Here is an 18,805-nt window from a genome sequence, read left to right on the forward strand (position 1 = left end):
TGGCCTATAGTTACCAGGTTCAAATTTTGAACCACTCTTATAGATAGGAGTTACCTTCGCTATTTTTAACGAATCCGGAAAACGTCCTTGACTTATAGCTTGGTTGAAACAATCGCTTAAGGTATGATTCAATTTTTCTTTAATGCATTTAATTGCTTTTGTGGTAATACCATCAAGACCTGTACTACAGTTTGAATTAAGGTTATTTATAATTTTTAAAATTTCATTAGGTGTACACGGATCAAAAGTGGATAATTCGTACTTTTTTGATGGTGATTTAGGTAAGGTTGAGGAAGAGTTGGTTTGATATTGTAGGGGTATTAAATTTGCTAGACGAGATCCTATTGTAGAAAAATATTGATTAAATATCTGGCATATTTCATTTGGCTCGGTAATATATTCAGAATTTATAAGTAATTTAGTAGGTAAAGTACATTTTACAGTTTTGTTATTAGCTAATTTATTTACTAAAGTCCATAATTTCTTGGGTTTATTTATATTCCTTGTAAATTCTTGGTAATAGTAAGAATCTTTTGTGTCTTGAATAAATTTTTTTACCTTTATTTTTTGAGTGTTAAATTTTATTTGAAGGTTTTTATTTTTAGGGTTGTTTTTTAGTTGAGACCATAATAAATTTCTTTCGTTAATTTCTGTTAAAATTGCTTTGTTTATCCAGTCTTTTCGGGGCAGATTTAGAAATTTAGTTTTAGTAATCTTACTTTTATCTATAATAGATTTAATTTTATTTTCTAATATTGTATAATCTTTGTTTATTTCAGTATCAACTATGGAGTCAGACAGGGATGATAATCTTTCGTAATTAATTGCTTTATATTGAGTTTTAACACTTTTTGGGGGTAAATATTTTTTTAATTCTACGTATATGTGCTTATGGTCGGAAATACATGAGTTTATTATTGCGAAATGAAAATTATCATTTCGAAGGTTCGTACTTACATGGTCAATGATAGATTTTTTTGAAGAGTCTCTTGTGCTGTATTTTTTAGTTAGTTTATTGAGTAATATATGTCCATTACACTTAAGAGTATATTTGTATAGTTTGGTATTTTTATCTTTTGTTAACAAGTCGATATTAAAATCTCCAAAAATAATAGCTCTGTGCCTTTGTTGTAATTGCGATTCATACATTTCAAGGAATTTTTGACAGTTAGTATAGCCCGGTTTATAGATAACGCCTACATCAATTTTACATCGTTCTAAACTTATCCATAAGTAATTGTTCCCTTCCTCGTATCGTGATTCAATAAGATTGTGTTTTAAATCGTTGTGGATGTATGCTGATTACCTTTCAAAAGACTATATATCTATTTCGATCATAAAAATACAGTCAGACCTCCAAAAACAATCAGCCCGTGAAATGCGTGCGGTCAGGGAACACGCGAAGGATACAATTCCTAACAATATTATAGTATACTACGTTATACTATAGTTAACTATAATATAATCACCTTGTGCCTAATGTTTGCTAGGCGTAACCAATGATCCTAGCCAATTTGTACGTAGTTATCGAATCTAAGCGACCACCTCATTATTATTCACGTTAAAATTTATAAGTATTCATAATATGTACTTACAAAAGATAACTTCTTTCGTTATGTATATTAAGTATATGTAATAACATATTCCTCTATCTGACTTGCATTATTACCATTTTGCTTGTTAACATTTTTAATTGGAATCATTTTTATCAATATGTCGTGTTTTAATAATGAGGTACCTTTGCTCATTATTTGTATAAAGTATTCATAATGATTTAAAATAAGTATAGGTAATGTAAAGTTAGTGAAGGTGAACTAATTATTCTTGTGACATTCATAAACAACACATTTACTTTCTTTATATGTCCAAACATTTGCTACAAGAACCAATTAAAACGATAATAGTTTTAAAGTGATTGCTTTTGTACTACGTAACAGCCAGCGGCCTTAAAGATTTCTACTTATAAATAATTCATTAGGCCTGAGACATTTATCATTTCTTAACGATTTTCAGCTGCCAATATTTTATTTTATAGCTAGCGTGAGTGTTTCCTTGTCGTAATAAATTTGTTTATTTAAATATCGCAACTTGAATATTATTTGAGCGACAGCCATGAAATCAACAGGTTTTTATTTAAGTAAATAAAATTATGAATATAAATATGATTTATTTTAGGTGTATGTGTAATTTACGGTTATAAATTAAAAAATCAATTCCTATTTAGTCGAGTTGTTGAAAAATATATTGGGATAGTGATGTAAATAGCATTTTATCTTTTTTACTATACTTTACTATTATGGCTCTATATCCCTATAAAGATCAAGATTCACTCTAACGAACCTGAAAAAACTTGTTCTAAAATTAACTATTCATTACTTGATACAAATTCATAATAACAACACAACACACGTTGCACTGAATAATGCAAAAAATGGATTTTCTTTCCTACGAATTAATTCAACACACACGGGAATCCCTTTACAAGTGCAAACATATAAATATTCATTAGGTAAATAACAAAGCCCCAGCTAGAAAATGGCAGAGGCGGATTCAATTAATACAAACTCTTTTATTAAATCATAAAATTCTCGCGTCGCTGGCCTCGTACTTGATATGTCAATTTCATAATTAAAATTCGTTTGACCGTACCAAGGGGTTTGGGGAGATTAAGAGAAACCAAATTGAATGCTGGCCACCCGAGTTAACACTGAACCCGAAGTATGAATGAAGTCATCGGGAAATTTTGCTAAATATAATTAAAAAGAGCGGACATGAATAATTGACAGCTCGTTTTGAGTTATGACCCTTTGACCGGGCTTTAAATTGAATGGTATGTTTTTCCGGTGTATGTTTGTATGGATAAACCTAGAAGAGGTTTTAATATTTTATTTAGTATTTATAGTTGTTTGTTTCATTCTTTAAGTTGTTTCTTTATGACATGCTCATAACCTCACCTTGTTTAACAGTAACTTAATTTTACAGATTATCAAGTGACAGCAACTTAAATAAAAACAAATAAAACAAACAACCATACAGTTTAACAAATAAAACAAATAATAGACCGTGAAGTAATACCCCAATAAGCAATCAATTATAATCATACAAAAATCCTAATGATACTTGAAATAAAATTAATGGAGCTAACAATTATTGGTACAAACAGCACAAACCAGTAGATTATTAATTTATCAAACATGATAAATAGTGCCAATTGTTACTTAAATATATCTTGATGAAATGTGACAATCTAATTGTAGGAAGTCTACTCATAAATCTCGTTGATCCGGCATTTCCAAGGTCGTCGTACTTAGTCGTGCCGGAACCTAAGGTTTCGGTGGTCAAGCAAATAAAAAATATTTCACCATTAGCTATAGAATTATATTATTATTTATGTAAAATTAATTGAATTAATAACCATGTTAGCGTGGCAAGTAATACTTGAATTTCGATGTTGAATACCTGTGTTGAATACATTTTAATCAATGTCGGGAATTATGTAGATTGATATGATGTAGTATTTGGTTTTTTTAGTGTTTGCAGTTAATTAAAATATTGATAAATGGGTTGTTAAAATGTGAGAATTTATTTTTACAAAAAAGAATTTAATCGAATATTTTTAACAATCATGTAACAATCAATCAATATATTGTACATATTATGTAAGTACGTCACGGTTCAAGTCTTTTAGTGACTAGTGAGTCCTGTATAATAGCAAAGAGGTTCATCTATGAGTGATTCTATCAAGGATTCTATCAATAAGTTTTTATATTTTTATAATTACTAAATTTCTGACAGTTTCATTTAACCATACCATTCTTCTCACTATGATATAATTTATATAGTTCATGTTATAGCCTGTTATAGCATTCACATTTCATTCCATATTTATAGAATATACCTACGCTACTTAAGCGTAAAAGTGAGAGAACCGACCAGGTTCCAACAATGGAATCCGCATCGCATACTTACCAACAAGGATTACTAATGAAACAGGAAACAATTCTTAATATTTATTGTTACAAAAAGAAATAAATATTTACATCGGCTATATTATGTACAGCTTTATACACAACACAACAAAAACAAAAAAACATGTTACATAAGAATACAAACGTGCATGCATATTTTACCATAAACGTATGATACAAAAATAGATATATACAAAGTGACAATAAATTGTTTTTATTTTTTATTTAGGTAGCAATTTGTGCAATCACACGCATATCCAAACAAAACCATACTATTGAATCTAGTAATAAGTTACAACATTCTATTTAAAATGAAAATTAAATCAACAACTAAACAACCATTAAAACAGACAGCTCAACGAGACAAGAGAAACTTAAAAACTTAAAACAAATATCACAATATGCAAAACATAAAGAAATGAAGGGGTTAAAAGGTATAAAAGTAAAACTGGGAGCAAAATCGTTTGAATTATCTTACATGAAGAACATATGGTTTATTATTCAAATACTTAGACAGTTATAGTAACAAATGTAACAAAGACATTGACGATTTCGCTCCAAGTATCTAAAACTCTAGCGCAAAGTGCCACAGATACCTAGTTCGAAAACAAAGTCGTAAAGCTGTCTCTGGTTGCAACATTATCTAACTACATTAGCTAACAACAATCATTTTACCGGCCGTAGGGTTTACCTTGAAAGCCTGGAGGTTGGAAGCCATAGCCAGACGCTCCAGGGACCACGCCACTGGTTTGGGAAGAGTCCCCGGGTGGTGAGGGGGGGAATACTACGGGCCCTGGAAACAGATCAAACATTGAAATCTAAATACAAAGTCAACCTCTAATATAATAAGTACTTATTTATGCGCTTTTATATCGTCACAATACATATAAATTATCCACCGCACCGTTGCGGATAACGCAGTGTCAAAAACGCTGTCTCTATGTAGAGACAATTTTTATAGAATTTCAACTACTAGCTCTGATAAAGGAGTTATAATTTATATTTTTGTGTAGTAATTAATACAAGACCTTTGTAAGATGTAAATAGGTACTATGGATACAGAAGATGCCTAAAAATTTAAACGTGATTAGACTTATCAAAGTTTAAACTGAAAAAGAATTAATATCTATTTAGAATATAAACCCGGTTGCAGTTTGAAACTAAGTCTACATCTGTACCGTGAGTTGTTATTTTAGATTCGTGCAAATAAGCACCTATTCCATGTTGTCAGCTCTTAATTATATATTTAACCTTTGAGAGATAATATATTTAATATTTAGTAGCTAATTTTGTTTTAACTACATTCCAATCATAAAAAGTAGGTTTATCAGAAATAGTAATAAAACATTTACTTATAATGTAAATTAATCTATCTTTTTGTTGCCTGATCGACACTTCGACGTAAACTTGCAACAACTTCCGATTAAATCGATAACAAACTCCAGACATTATTTCGTAATATTAACCTCCAATATTGATATTGGCCAAAAACTAGGCGCGCGGAAAAATTTGAGGGTCATGTCGCGGAAATGACAAATTGCGCGTTTAAATTGCATAAATCAACTAATTCACACATGTATGGATCTTTATAAAGCAGGCTATATTATAATTTGTCAAAGGTATAGGTAAACCAGAATCTGATGGCAATTAGGGAAATCAAAATTTTGAGTGTGCAACCCTAGGGAAAATGGACTGAACGATCTTGATACTGCTTATTTTTTATTTTGTCCTCAATATCATTAGACACATTACATAAGTGGACAATACTGTACTTAATAACGAGATATCCACTTAATAACTCAGCCCCCAGAATCACAGACTCAATAGAAAATCTATTGTGTCGTGGTCAGATCGGGCCGCTCGGGGCTCAATGGGTTAATATTATGTAGGTACATACTAACATGTATAATATTATACAATTTAATTTTATACAGGTATTAATACATATTATTATTTACACATACCTATATTTGTATATTCATTACCAGTATGCCATGTGAAAATATCGATATAATGATAATGTAGATCAAAACTGCTTAAAATTTTTTATAAAATAAAATAAAAATAAAATAAAACTATGTTTATTTTCGTAAGTATTAACAGATACACCCATTATAAAATTGACTTGGACAGCTTGGACTTGACGAATATCCGTATTGGAAACTCCTGTAATAAGTTTTCATAAAATTATATTCTAATCAACAAACAATATTATAGTTACCTACATATAATATTTTTTAATTTAAACTTTAAACTTTACCTTAGTTGATTTTTTAAATTTTATCTTATAAGTAATACGTTCTTTTATTGCAATATGTATAAATTATATTCAACTAAGTCAAATATCTTGGTGAAAATAATCATTTTGTCGAGTATAATTTCTAAAAAAATTCACATTGTTCGGATTTTAATTTCGTAAGTTAGGAGTCCAAATTAAAAAAATCTTTTAACTAACTATTTTAATAAGGATTTTTGCAGTTAGTTAAAAAAAATGTGTGTTAGATCTGTCAGCAATTTCAGATATTTTTAGCTTCGAAATTGACACTAAAAGTGAAATCAAGTAATCATCGGCTCAGTTATCTTGATGGTTTTCACAAATACTGTATTAATTGAAAAAAACTCTTAACTAACTATATAGACAATAAAATTCCCTAAAATTATTAGTAATTCATATGTTTGTAAGATAAGTGGTTGATGGACAATCTGGTTTGAAAAATCACATATTTGAGCCAAACAGCGCACGGACCGCGTACACGGCCTTAACGTCAGAATGTTGTATTTACGATAGTTCGAGAAATACTATAAGGATATACATTTTTGTTTGAGATATTTGATGATCAAGAAACTGCTGTTGCAATAATATAAACAAATTTAAATTTCTTTACTTAACTATACTATACTATAATTATACATTTGAATAATATGTTACCTTCTTACCCATGATTAAATATAGTTGTTTGGTTGATATAAATACTTATATTGTCAAAGTAAATTAAAAAGAAAGACAAAAAAGTGTAAAATTGTAACAAATAGATGTAACTGTCCTGCAAAATTTACCTACGGAACCGATTGTTCAGTTGAACATTTATACTAGTTTTTATTTGAACAAAGCTTATTCGATCTTATTGCCATTGCACGCGCTATGTTTGATAAAACTTTAATAAATGATACAATGCTTTATAATCAGTTATTAAATGTGCATTTATTGTTATATGATTGAATTTTAAATTGCAATTAAAATCATATTAACTATGAATCGTAAAGTAATAGATATTATATAATAACATCGACCTCCAACATTCAGACAAAGAATTCGACAAACGTGAAACTATTGTATTTAATAGTTGAGACTTTCATTGACCTTAACAGATACCTTACAATTATACGTATAGCAAATTATATACTATAATGTAGACTAAATAAGATGTTGTATGGCAACTTAATGGGTAAAGTGGGTGTAATGGTAGGTAAATTTTGGCTCAAGGATACTGTTTAAAATTGAGTAAATGTATTACATAAAATGCATCATTAGTTACATTAAATCAAGTTTGAGTTGTTCACATATTTACTAATCATAATATTAATGACATACTAGGTTTCGCCCGCGCAGTCAAAGAAAAACCCGCATTGTTCCCGTTCCCGTGAGATTTCCGGGATTTCGCCATTTTCCCGGGGTAAAAAGTAGAAGAAAGAGAAAGTATGTCCTTTCTCGGGTATCAAAATATCTCCATACCAAATTTCATGAAAATTGGTTCAGTAGGTAGTTTAGGCGTGATTGAGTAACAGACAGACAGAGTTACTTTCGCATTTATAATATTAGTATGGATTTGCAAAGGGAAACATTTTTACAAAATTAGTAACATTTTGAAAGTCGCCCAATAAAATATTGTGTCAATGATATAAATCAATTTAATTGGTACAAATTAAAGATAGTATTGATTGAATGTTTATGAAGTTATTAAGTGCAGGAAGGTCACCACAATTCCTTTTAATAAAAATGTTAATTGTTTGTTACTTTACGTATCTTGCAATATATTATATTGTTGTCCTCTTAATACCAGACTAAGAACATAACCTAATGAATTAACCGTTATAAAAAATAATTTGTTTGTTACTTCTTAATAAGTTTCAGATTCACACAACCGATAAATTATATCGCTCTCAGAAAGTATTATAATTGCCAAATATTATTCTTTTTCTGCTAGAGTTTGTAAAATGTAGAGCAGAAACATATCTATTAAAGGTGGTCTTCTATCGATTTTTTGTTGTTGTCTATAGGAGGAATTAATTATTAAAACACTTCTCTCTCATATAATCATCTCTCCTAACAATACAAAAAGACGTGTGGCACTCGGGGACTGCCGCGTTAAGCTATTGCATAGCATGCCTTCAAGCCACACCCCCGCCCGTCGGAGTGGGGAGCGTGAGGTTTTTTCGTTACGGAATTTCTGGATTTGGTCCCCGTGCTCAAGGCCCGCGATATACGCAATAGCTATGCAATAGCTTAATAACTTTTCAATACGTAAATATGGCAGATTTTCAACCTATACTGAATCATATTCTCCGAGCGGAACACTTAGTCATTCGAAATAGACTTTCAAACAGGATAAGAAATCTCAATCGAATAAAGGGTCACTATCATTGTTTTATGACTAAATCACAATATAACCTTTACAATATACATATAATGCAATTTTAATGTCTATTCGGAATTTATTTGATACGAATACTGTTGCTATGTTACAAAGAATCTTAAATAGATAAATTATACATAATATTCCAACAATCTTGAATTAATTAATGAACACTTGTAGTATGTGTTTTTATATAAAATTACATTAAGGTTGTCGTTATCTGTAAATATGACGAGGTTTCGAAAGAATTTGTTAAAGTGAAACTTTTATTACATCGTCTCAAACTTTTTGGTCTGTGTAGCGCATGTCGCGTGACGCACGATACGTACGATAATTATCGTACAAATACGATAATATTTAGTTAAATGTCTATAGTGTGAAAAAAAGTTTCACTTTTACCATGGTTTCATAAAACCACACAACATTTTTATTTTTTTGTTAAATCTTTAAATAGTATATCTCAATGATATAATAAATAATAATCATATATCACCTTATCATTGTTAATATTAACCAAATTTAGCTTACAAAATGACATTGAAAACGTAGAATCACGTGGTTATTTACCGTAACAACAACATAGATCGTGATACCTCAATATAGACATTACATTAAATTATAACATGAGATCTTATCTCGTAAGTACTTATTGTGAAACAAACAACCATTTTGCTTCTTAAATATAAACATGATATGATCCATCTTTGCATACTATCTGCATACATAAGTAAGAGTTAAAGAAATTCATATTATGTAGATTATTTGAAGATTATCATTTCAATATTTTATATTGTTATAGCCATATAATTAGTAACTGTCTAACAAAAAAAGTACTTTAAAAAGTTTACTAAATGTTGTATAAGTGTACATAAATAAATGCTAAATATTACGTAATCTGAAATAACAGCGTAAACGCAGTAAGCATTGCGGTTAAGTAGAGAACATCTAAAATAATGCGATAATCAGCGGTTTGAATAACGACACTTTGTCTGTTTGTAATTACTGTTACCTAATCTGATAGTTATCTTGCTTTAAAATTCTATACAAATAAACAAGCACACTGCACATTAATGATGGAGTTATAAAATGTAGGTTATCTTTTCAGTTCACATTCGAAGAATTCTTACAAAATAGCAATTTTATAATATAGAAGATGGGTTATTTTTGAACAATTAATTAACACTGCCTTTATTATCCTTAGCACCTAATTTAATTGGGATTTTTAATTGGATAGCTCACTTAATAAAAACTCTATTGACCTTGTTTGTTAATTTGTTTAAAATCGCTGAGCAGTAAACATATTGTTAAGCATTAAAAAAAAGAGATAATGACACTATGGTTTAAACTACCGTAATTTCTACCAGACAAATTTCTGAGTGATTTCAATACTTCACTAACAAAGCAAACTTGCAAAATTAATAATTAATTTTGATTGAAGGATCCTCGTGTTTCGAACATTTGTGAAGCCACGGTTTTTGCTTGGCGAAGCATGATTCTGTCATTAAGCGGACTGCGGAGTGCGGACCCTCACAAACAACTTGCGTATTGTGTCAACATTTGGTGCCTGTTTTTTGGAAATATATGCATTAATTTCAATAAACTTATGTTGGTTTTATTAAACAAATATAGTGTAAAATAGATTGGTAAAACATGAAACAACTCATTGTACAAGTTACAAATTATTACAGTTTACACGAAATTAGTTTTTCCAAAAATATTTGGTTTTGGCAAACAAAAAAAAACCATCACGTTTATGTATTAAATTATCAGCTCATGTTTCATCAAACTTTAAAAAATAATGACAACACCAAATGAATCTCCATATCTTTAATCGCAATCAAATCAAAAATTAGAATCACCGCAATAAGTTAAATACCATAATTTAACATGCAAGTTAATTACCTATCTTTTGTTTGTCACTAAAATATATTTCAATAGAGAATATTGAATATAATATACAATTTTTCTGTTAGTAAACAGACAGCTGTAACCAAATAATGAACTGACATGCGCAGGAAACGAAAAAAATTAAGGATGCGGCTACACTCGCTCCAATTGAGTGTTGAAAGATTTGCAACACCTCGCTACTGTGAAGCAACGTGCACATTGTCTTGTTATATCGAGTTTAATTTAATTTTACCAAATATATTGTGGGATCACTGACTTATATGGATTGGAAATAAGTAAGATGTTTATTTGTATAATTAGTAATAGATAATTTAAAGACCCTTGTATTTAAACTGTGCCTCTCCGCGTTTGTAATAGATACATACAATTTTAAACCATGCACTATATCTACTGATCATTATATTTAGTATTAATAAAAAAATGCAAAACTTAGAGGTTAATGTCTCACTTATAGTGCAACTCATAAAATCTTTTCGAGCTCTACCAATCTTCATTTTAACTTAGCATATAAAACACTTCACCATCAAGAATATACCATATTTTATCCTTAAGAACCTAAATATTTACCTGTATTAGCTCTAGGGTCCCGCGATGAAGCGGACAGGGTATTATAACCACCGCCGAAAGAATTCGCGAAATAACCGTCGGAGAAACCGAAGTTATACTGCGCGGATGTCAGCATCACACACGCACATAGAACTAACGCCTGGAAAGAGGAAATTTTGGGTTTAGACACATTAATTAATATATTAGGCTTGAAGATGTATCGAAAATAAGAGTGATATCGACTATCAAATTTAATTTAAGGCCTCTTTACATACAGAAATATTAATGTTATTCCTAAAAATAGGTTAAAATGTATGTCGAAACAACATATTATTATTGCAATGAAATATGTTTATACTCTCACCATAAAAAAAAACAAAAGAAATCGATTGAATGCAACAGATCTAAATTCAACTTTTAAATTACTTTAAGATTGCAAAAGCCTTAATAAGTAGGTACACTGCGATAGGGACCTAGAATAAAGAAAAAGCTAGAACAAGGTTGTTGTTGATTATTAATAGATATTTTTTAAATATTTTATTTAACATTGATATCGTAATTAAGTTGCATAACATAATGAATCTAGTACAACATGTAATATACATAAAATATCTGAAAAAGGAATATACGAAGAAGTATTATTTCCCTTTCCCCTTCCCTTTTCCTATATAGCATCGTAAAGGTATTTAAAACAAGTCTATATAACTGCGTTAAAAACAACCGACTTCAAACTTGCACTTGCCACATTTACAAATACAGACAAAAATGCTCATAAAATAAAAACTACTGGGCCTATCCGAGTAAAATTTTTATGGGACCAATTCGACACCATCCCGCATCGAACAAAAAAAGAATCACGTAAATCGGTTCAGAAACCTCGGAGTAATCGGTGTACATACATTAAAAAAAACATATAATATATACATCATACGAATTGATAACCTCCTCCTTTTTTTGAAGCCGGTTAAAAAATATCGACAATTTACGATGCGTTGTTTTTGTTCAATATTTTGAATTTATATAATATAGTTAGGTAGCAATTGTAATAAGCATTTGAATATTTTTGAAGTAGGTATCTTTAAAATAATTACTAAGAGCTGATATTATCGCATAAAACTGAATATTAATAAATAACAAAACTATTAAACAAATTGTCACCTCAGATTTATGGTACTACTAAAGGACTAAGCATTGGAAATGTGGTTTTAGCTCCTTTCTATTTTATAGATTACTGTTGAGAAATATCATCTAAAATGTAGAACAGAATGTTTGTGGCCCTTACACATTCCACAAATAATATTCCTACAATCTAACTAAATGTTAAATTACCGCGATTTTGTTGAACAGTCGAACAACACTGCATTCGATAAGGAAATAATCTACATTTGCTTATTAATTACATTTTCCTGTAAATATAACAAGGACTATATTTAAATAAATAAGATCAGTTGTGTATTATGTGTATATTATGCAAATATACGGAACCATTACACATTTTACACAAATAAAAGAATTGAGGCACATATTTCAAAGTGATAATTAAATGTATATATTCAAAAAGTACCGTTGTATCAAAATATAATCGTATAATTGTTACTTTTTATCAGGTGTTAATCGGACGTAGCTAAAGATATAATTATCATACCAGTGACTATAATAAATATTTTGGTATTTCATACTAAATAATAATTCACAGCTCACATAAATAAATGTTATTCTTGTGCTGCAAATCACCAGATATAATTGTGTACCTAGTTTATATATCAAACCCATAAACTGGCATTTGCAAATAACTACAATTTTAAACTAATTAGTGTTTAAATACAATACTAAAATAGCTTCTAGTTGTCATCGATTCACATGCTGCCTCATTTAATATAACATAATACGTCAATTATTACATTACATATATAAAACATGGACATTATACAACACAACAATCGCGGAAGCATTTAACATAAGCAGCGCACATGTGGGCAACTGGTTTGAATCCGAAACGGGTGCCTGAACTTGATATGTGACCTCTGTTGAGGTCTACACGAAGGCGGGCCACTTATGAACCGAGAACTACGGCTAGCCGATACGTGTTAGTCATCCATTCCTTTTATAACATAACATGATACGAAACAATAACAAGCTATTATTTTGGATTAATGCGTAAGGGTTAGGTTATTTTTGTTATTTTTACTTGAGCTGTGTTTTTTCAGGAATAGAACCTATATTATTCGTATTTCTATATATACTGAGCATGATCTATTCGGGCTTTTTACATCTTAATTTTGAAAATAACACTGGATAAAGGATTATTATTAAGGAACTGTTGAAATTTCGGATTATTAGCGCCATATAACAATTGCAAAAGTTAAAATTGTTAAGTTTAGTGACGGAAAATTTAAATAAGAATTTCCCCATTGGATAATGATTGGTTATAAATGAATGTACATTCCGTTTGCTGAAATATATCTTATAATTTTATAGGATCACGACATAAATGTATACTTAGATACGGTATAATCATGTTACCTATTTTTATTACCTAGTTAACATAGTTTATTACTCAGGTGGCATAGATTACTTTACGTGGTTTTTGCATTACTTAGAACCCTATTAAAATTGAGTTGTGCTCGTAAAATATTAGTATCTCATTACCCAATTAATTTGTATTGATTGGCCTGTGGCATAATGCACTAATTTAAAATTTTATAGATATTGTACAACCTTTAAAGAATTTGATGTAATTTTTTATGTCAGAACAAGCAAAGGGGCAGGTGAGCCATTTGATGTTTAGTGGTCATAACCACTTAACTGTTTGTCGAATTTTAAGAAATGTAAACTAACCAGCTGTTATAAATTATAATAAACTATAAAATAGGTGTGTACTTTCAAATATTTATTAACTTAAGTCAACTTTGTTTCCAAACGTATTTAAGGCGGAAATTCAGAGACACTTCGACATGAACAAGACGGCTTTAGCATTAAGAAATGATAATTAACGCAAATCTAATAAATGTATTTGGCATTAAGAATAATATTTTATAGTAAACTATCCGCAGTATGAAACTTAATAAATTATACACCTAAACCTTCATCTTGAACTATAACTCTATTAAAAAACCGCATCAAAACATAGCGTGGTAAATCAAAGTTAAATAGAGACAGACAGCGGGAAACGACTTTGTTTATTCCATATAGTGATATAGAGAAAAATCTACAAATTGAGTAATTGATTAAAAAATCATAGAGATTAATTATAAACAGATATAAGTAGTTACACAGGCACATCTGTTACACTTATTACAGCTGTATTTTGTTTCGGGTTAAAAAATATTGCCCTTGCTCTACCTCCATTTAATGATTGTTGTTTAACTTCTTCAATATGTATAATATAATTTATTATACTTTTGTTCTCACATTGTCCCTATAACATTTCGTTAGTTTTAATTTTAATGCTAAACTTATTATATCAATAGGAATCTAGTTACATACCTTGCCTACGACTTTCATTAGTATCAGTTGAAACTTTCCAGACTAAGGCATATCGTAGAACTTAGTGGGCGTTACCTATCGGTTATTAATGCTTTATGTGCAATTGCATTTAATATTTTAAAGGTTTTAATAATGCCGCAATGTTTTAATTAGCATTTGCATTGAACACTACATGAAATAGCCATACGGCAATGAGTAAAATATTTATATAATAACTATTAGATACTGTAACTAAATATATATGTCATATATGTGTAATGAATATGTGTTTTAATACCTGCCTTTTGAATTTGAAAATAATATTTTTAAAAGAACAGGACATATGTTACTTTCCACATGTATACTATCTATACAAACTCTCCAATTACTATTATCAAAAAGAGTAGAAAGGAATCAATTTTAGAAGGTTTATAATAGTTGAAGATTACTCTTCAAACTATAACAATCTCACGTATAGTGATCCGGTTTCTCACAACGAGATGATAGTGAGCTTGTTAAGGCCTTTACTAGAACAAGGTTTTGTTAAGTAATCATTTTCATAAATTCTACACCGTACATTCTCTATGGTATCCATCTCGACAAGGACAATTACGTATGTACGTAGTGGACGACGTCTGAATCCTAACATTCGCCTCAGAAACACAGTCACGCACTTAAATCTCATTGTTACAAAACTCTGGAGGCCTATAATGCCATATTCGTCTTACATATTCCTTAACATCAGTGTCAAGTATTCTATATTATGCTCGCAATAATTCGCACTATGTAATTTTAACGTATTGATAATGAAGTACCATCATATTGCATTTGGCATAATGAATTAGTTTTAACCCAAATCTGTACTTTTTTATTAGACCACAAGAACAATAAAACTACTGGCTATATTAAACAAAATTAAAATTAAAAGCGAATAATGTAAGCAAGTCCAATATTACAAGTAGGTTTATAAGGCTCTATTGTAGAGATTTTATTCACTGGTTCAATATAACATTTCCTTATTGACTAGAAGTTAAATTGAACTATTCTATAAACAGATCGAGAATAATTTCCACCAGTGAAATTAAAATAACGTGCCTTCAACCATAGTTAATGTATCGATCGTTATAGTATCGAACTATATGTCTCGATACTATCACTAGATCTAAAATAGAATGGCTCGAAGAACAAAATCTCGTTTGAAACAAAAGCGAGTCGATTGGCTTTATCTTATACACGTGAAAGGCACGCTTTAGTTTTGCGAAATTATGCTACAGCATAGAAGAATTTACAAACATCGATAGCCCTAAATACACGTTAAGTTAGGTTGAATAATAAAATAGGAAACAAATACAAATGTTTTATACTATATAACTTTAATGTGTATATAGAAAAGCAAGCCGATGTTTATTCTTTATCTTCTGTATGTTACAATTCAAATAAGTTTATGATTTTTGTGGCCCTTCAATAGAGCTCTATACCGACAAAATAACTTGTAAGAACATGAAATTTTATGGTACTTAAAAAGCTTTTGTTACACAAAGTCGAAAAACAATAAAACTATTTTCTCCATAGCGAAGACTGCCTAAACCTCAGCACGGACGAACAGACATAACACGATTGTGAATGCGCCAAAAACATTCATATCTCGCGTACTCAATCGGAAAAGGGCAGTTCTATATGCCAGAAACGCATCGCCTATTACGCGGTCATACATGCGTGGAAACCGAATCAACCGTGCATATTGCTACATGCCGACCAGAATGCCGACCACGACGGACGTAGCCTATTCAATTTTACATGTGAAAAAATGTATTTTTGCAGAAAGAGGAAGAGGAATGCAAATGTAGAACGACCCTTTGAAATTCCCTTAACGTGTTTGGCGGAACTTTTTAATGTTTAATTAATGATAGAAAATAAGTCATCCTGATATTTTACAAACATTCTATTTAGTTTAACACATTAGGAAATAGGACACGATAAAATGAACATTCATTTTACATGTAAACATTACAATTATACAAGAATGTTAATTACAAATAGATAATAAGTAGTTGGTTAGAACAGTTTTGAAATATTAGGTCGTAAAATATTGTAATAATAGATATATTTTCTTTACAATGTGCTTATTAAATATTACCCCAGTATAGAGTGATGTTGGTACAAAAGATTTCTAATCGGAGCAGTTTATTAACATAACTCGTTTTGAAATGTCAGCATAAAGATCTAACAAGGATAGTTAGTAACAAATTATATCATGCTTATACAGTTTATTGAAACAATGACAATGACTTATATCTTGGAGGCGCACTTTTATTTCAAGACGTTATGTTCAAAATATCGCGAAAAAATTGGCAATGAAACCAGATTTGGTGGAACATGGATAATAAACGAATTACATAAAGTTAAATTCTACATATTATAGAGCATCTACAAATCTTATCCTCAAGTAATCCAAACGTACCTACAATTAAATTACGACGCTCAAAAATTATAAATAACATCATAATATTACCGTTACGAGATTGATAAAGTAACATATTTTTGCTTTTTATGCTTATTTTGTATTCCATTATTACTGAAAATTCTCAAATAAACAAATCGAAATTAGTTAATAAACCTATTATGAGTCTTCACAATATCCATCCACAAACTTTAAATGGCTACGTGTAATTTTCAACATAACAAAAACAATAAAAATTCATAAATCTAATCTTCAAGCAAAATTACACACAGAATAAGATCATTCTCGGACAGGTGACAAACGCTAACCACGTTATTTGCAGTTACAAAATTGCCTATTAAATATTCAACTCAGTGTACGTACATAGGAAGCTGTAACCGCTTGCAAAACAGAGAAATGGCTATTACAATGGACATTGGTATAAACACAAGTGACTCAAAGATATATAATTATTATGACTTGTAACGTGAAGAAATATTTAAGAGCGTTCTATCTGATATTAGAAATATGTAGAGCTTTAAATCTATACTATCTATACTAATTTAATATTATAAATCTTAAGAGTTTGTTTTTGCTTTTTTTTTTGAACGCGCTAATCGGGAACTACAGGTCCGATTATATCATCATCATCATCAGCCCATATACGTTCCCACTGCTGGGACACGGGCCTCCTATGAGGGTACAGGCCATAATCCACCACGCTGGCTAAGTAATATATAATCAGACCAGTACTATAATTAGGTAGCTCATTTATCGAGGAAGGCTATAGGCCATTTATCATCACGCTACGACCAACATGAGTATAGCCACGGGGGTGAAGCCGCGCGGAGCAGCTAGTTTATTATAAACTAGCTTCCGCCCGCGACTCCGTCCGCGCGGATGTCGGTCTTCGCGTGGATGGTTATTTCTCCATTTTGAGTACCTCTGTCAATAACATCTTATAAATATCTATTGGACCCAATTCCCAAATACGGCTAGGCCTATAATAATACGCAACGTGTGTTCGCGGTTCTACGGAACAACGTCTATGGATAAAACTGAAAAATTAAGATTAATTTTTTTCTACGTATTTTTCCAGGATAAAAAGTATCCTATTTTACGCCTAGGATAATAAGGTATAATTATACCAAGTTTCATCGAAATCGAACCGCTAGTTTTCACGTGATGCCTTCACATACAGACAGACAGACAGACAGACAGACAGACAGACAGACAGACAGACAAAAATTTTTTTAATCACATATTTGGGTTTGGTATCGATCCAGTAACACCCCCTGCTATTTATTTTTTCAATATTTTCAATGTACAGAATTGACCCTTCTACAGATTTATTATATGTATAGATATGTAAATTTTTTTGGCGTATATTGAGTGAATTGAATTTGATAAAACATTGATATTAAATAAATTATTTTAAAATAGTCATACATATTTATCTATCAGATTGCTTAAATGATTAGTGAACGATAGGTGTCTTTATACAATAATAAACTATTTTACTATCGCACTGTTATCGTAAACTTTAAGTTATTGCCTATTACATTTATACCGAGAAATTATATGAAATCATTGGTAACATATAACGATCAATTATTACCATATACTATTTTATTCTATACTAGCTTTACACCCGCGGCTTCGCCCGCTTTGTCTAAAACCTAATAAATTATATACTAAAACTCTATTCACCGGATTTCCGCAAAATAACAATTATATTGTGAAACATATAAGTGGGTCAAGTTTAAGTCTTGTATTGTATCGTTTATATAATTAAAGTAAAGTTCCAAACGCCTACACTAATTGATAATTAAATTTCATACCAT

The 18,805-nt window shown here is 30.1% G+C and overlaps 1 protein-coding gene across 1 annotated transcript in view; it reads right to left on the reverse strand.

The window, feature by feature from the left end:
- The window catches only part of LOC123693590, a 31,024-nt gene that overhangs the window by 5,464 nt on the left and 6,755 nt on the right, over positions 1-18,805 (reverse strand). Inside the window, exons 3-4 of the mRNA XM_045638753.1 lie at positions 11,078-11,216; positions 4,660-4,761 (exon numbers count right to left, since the gene is read on the reverse strand). Of these exons, the coding sequence (XP_045494709.1) occupies positions 4,660-4,761; positions 11,078-11,216 (241 nt within the window). The remainder of the gene's footprint in view (positions 1-4,659; positions 4,762-11,077; positions 11,217-18,805) is intronic.

This window comes from Colias croceus, chromosome 8 (assembly GCF_905220415.1).
Source record: "Colias croceus chromosome 8, ilColCroc2.1".
Taxonomy (NCBI): Eukaryota; Metazoa; Arthropoda; class Insecta; order Lepidoptera; family Pieridae; genus Colias; species Colias croceus.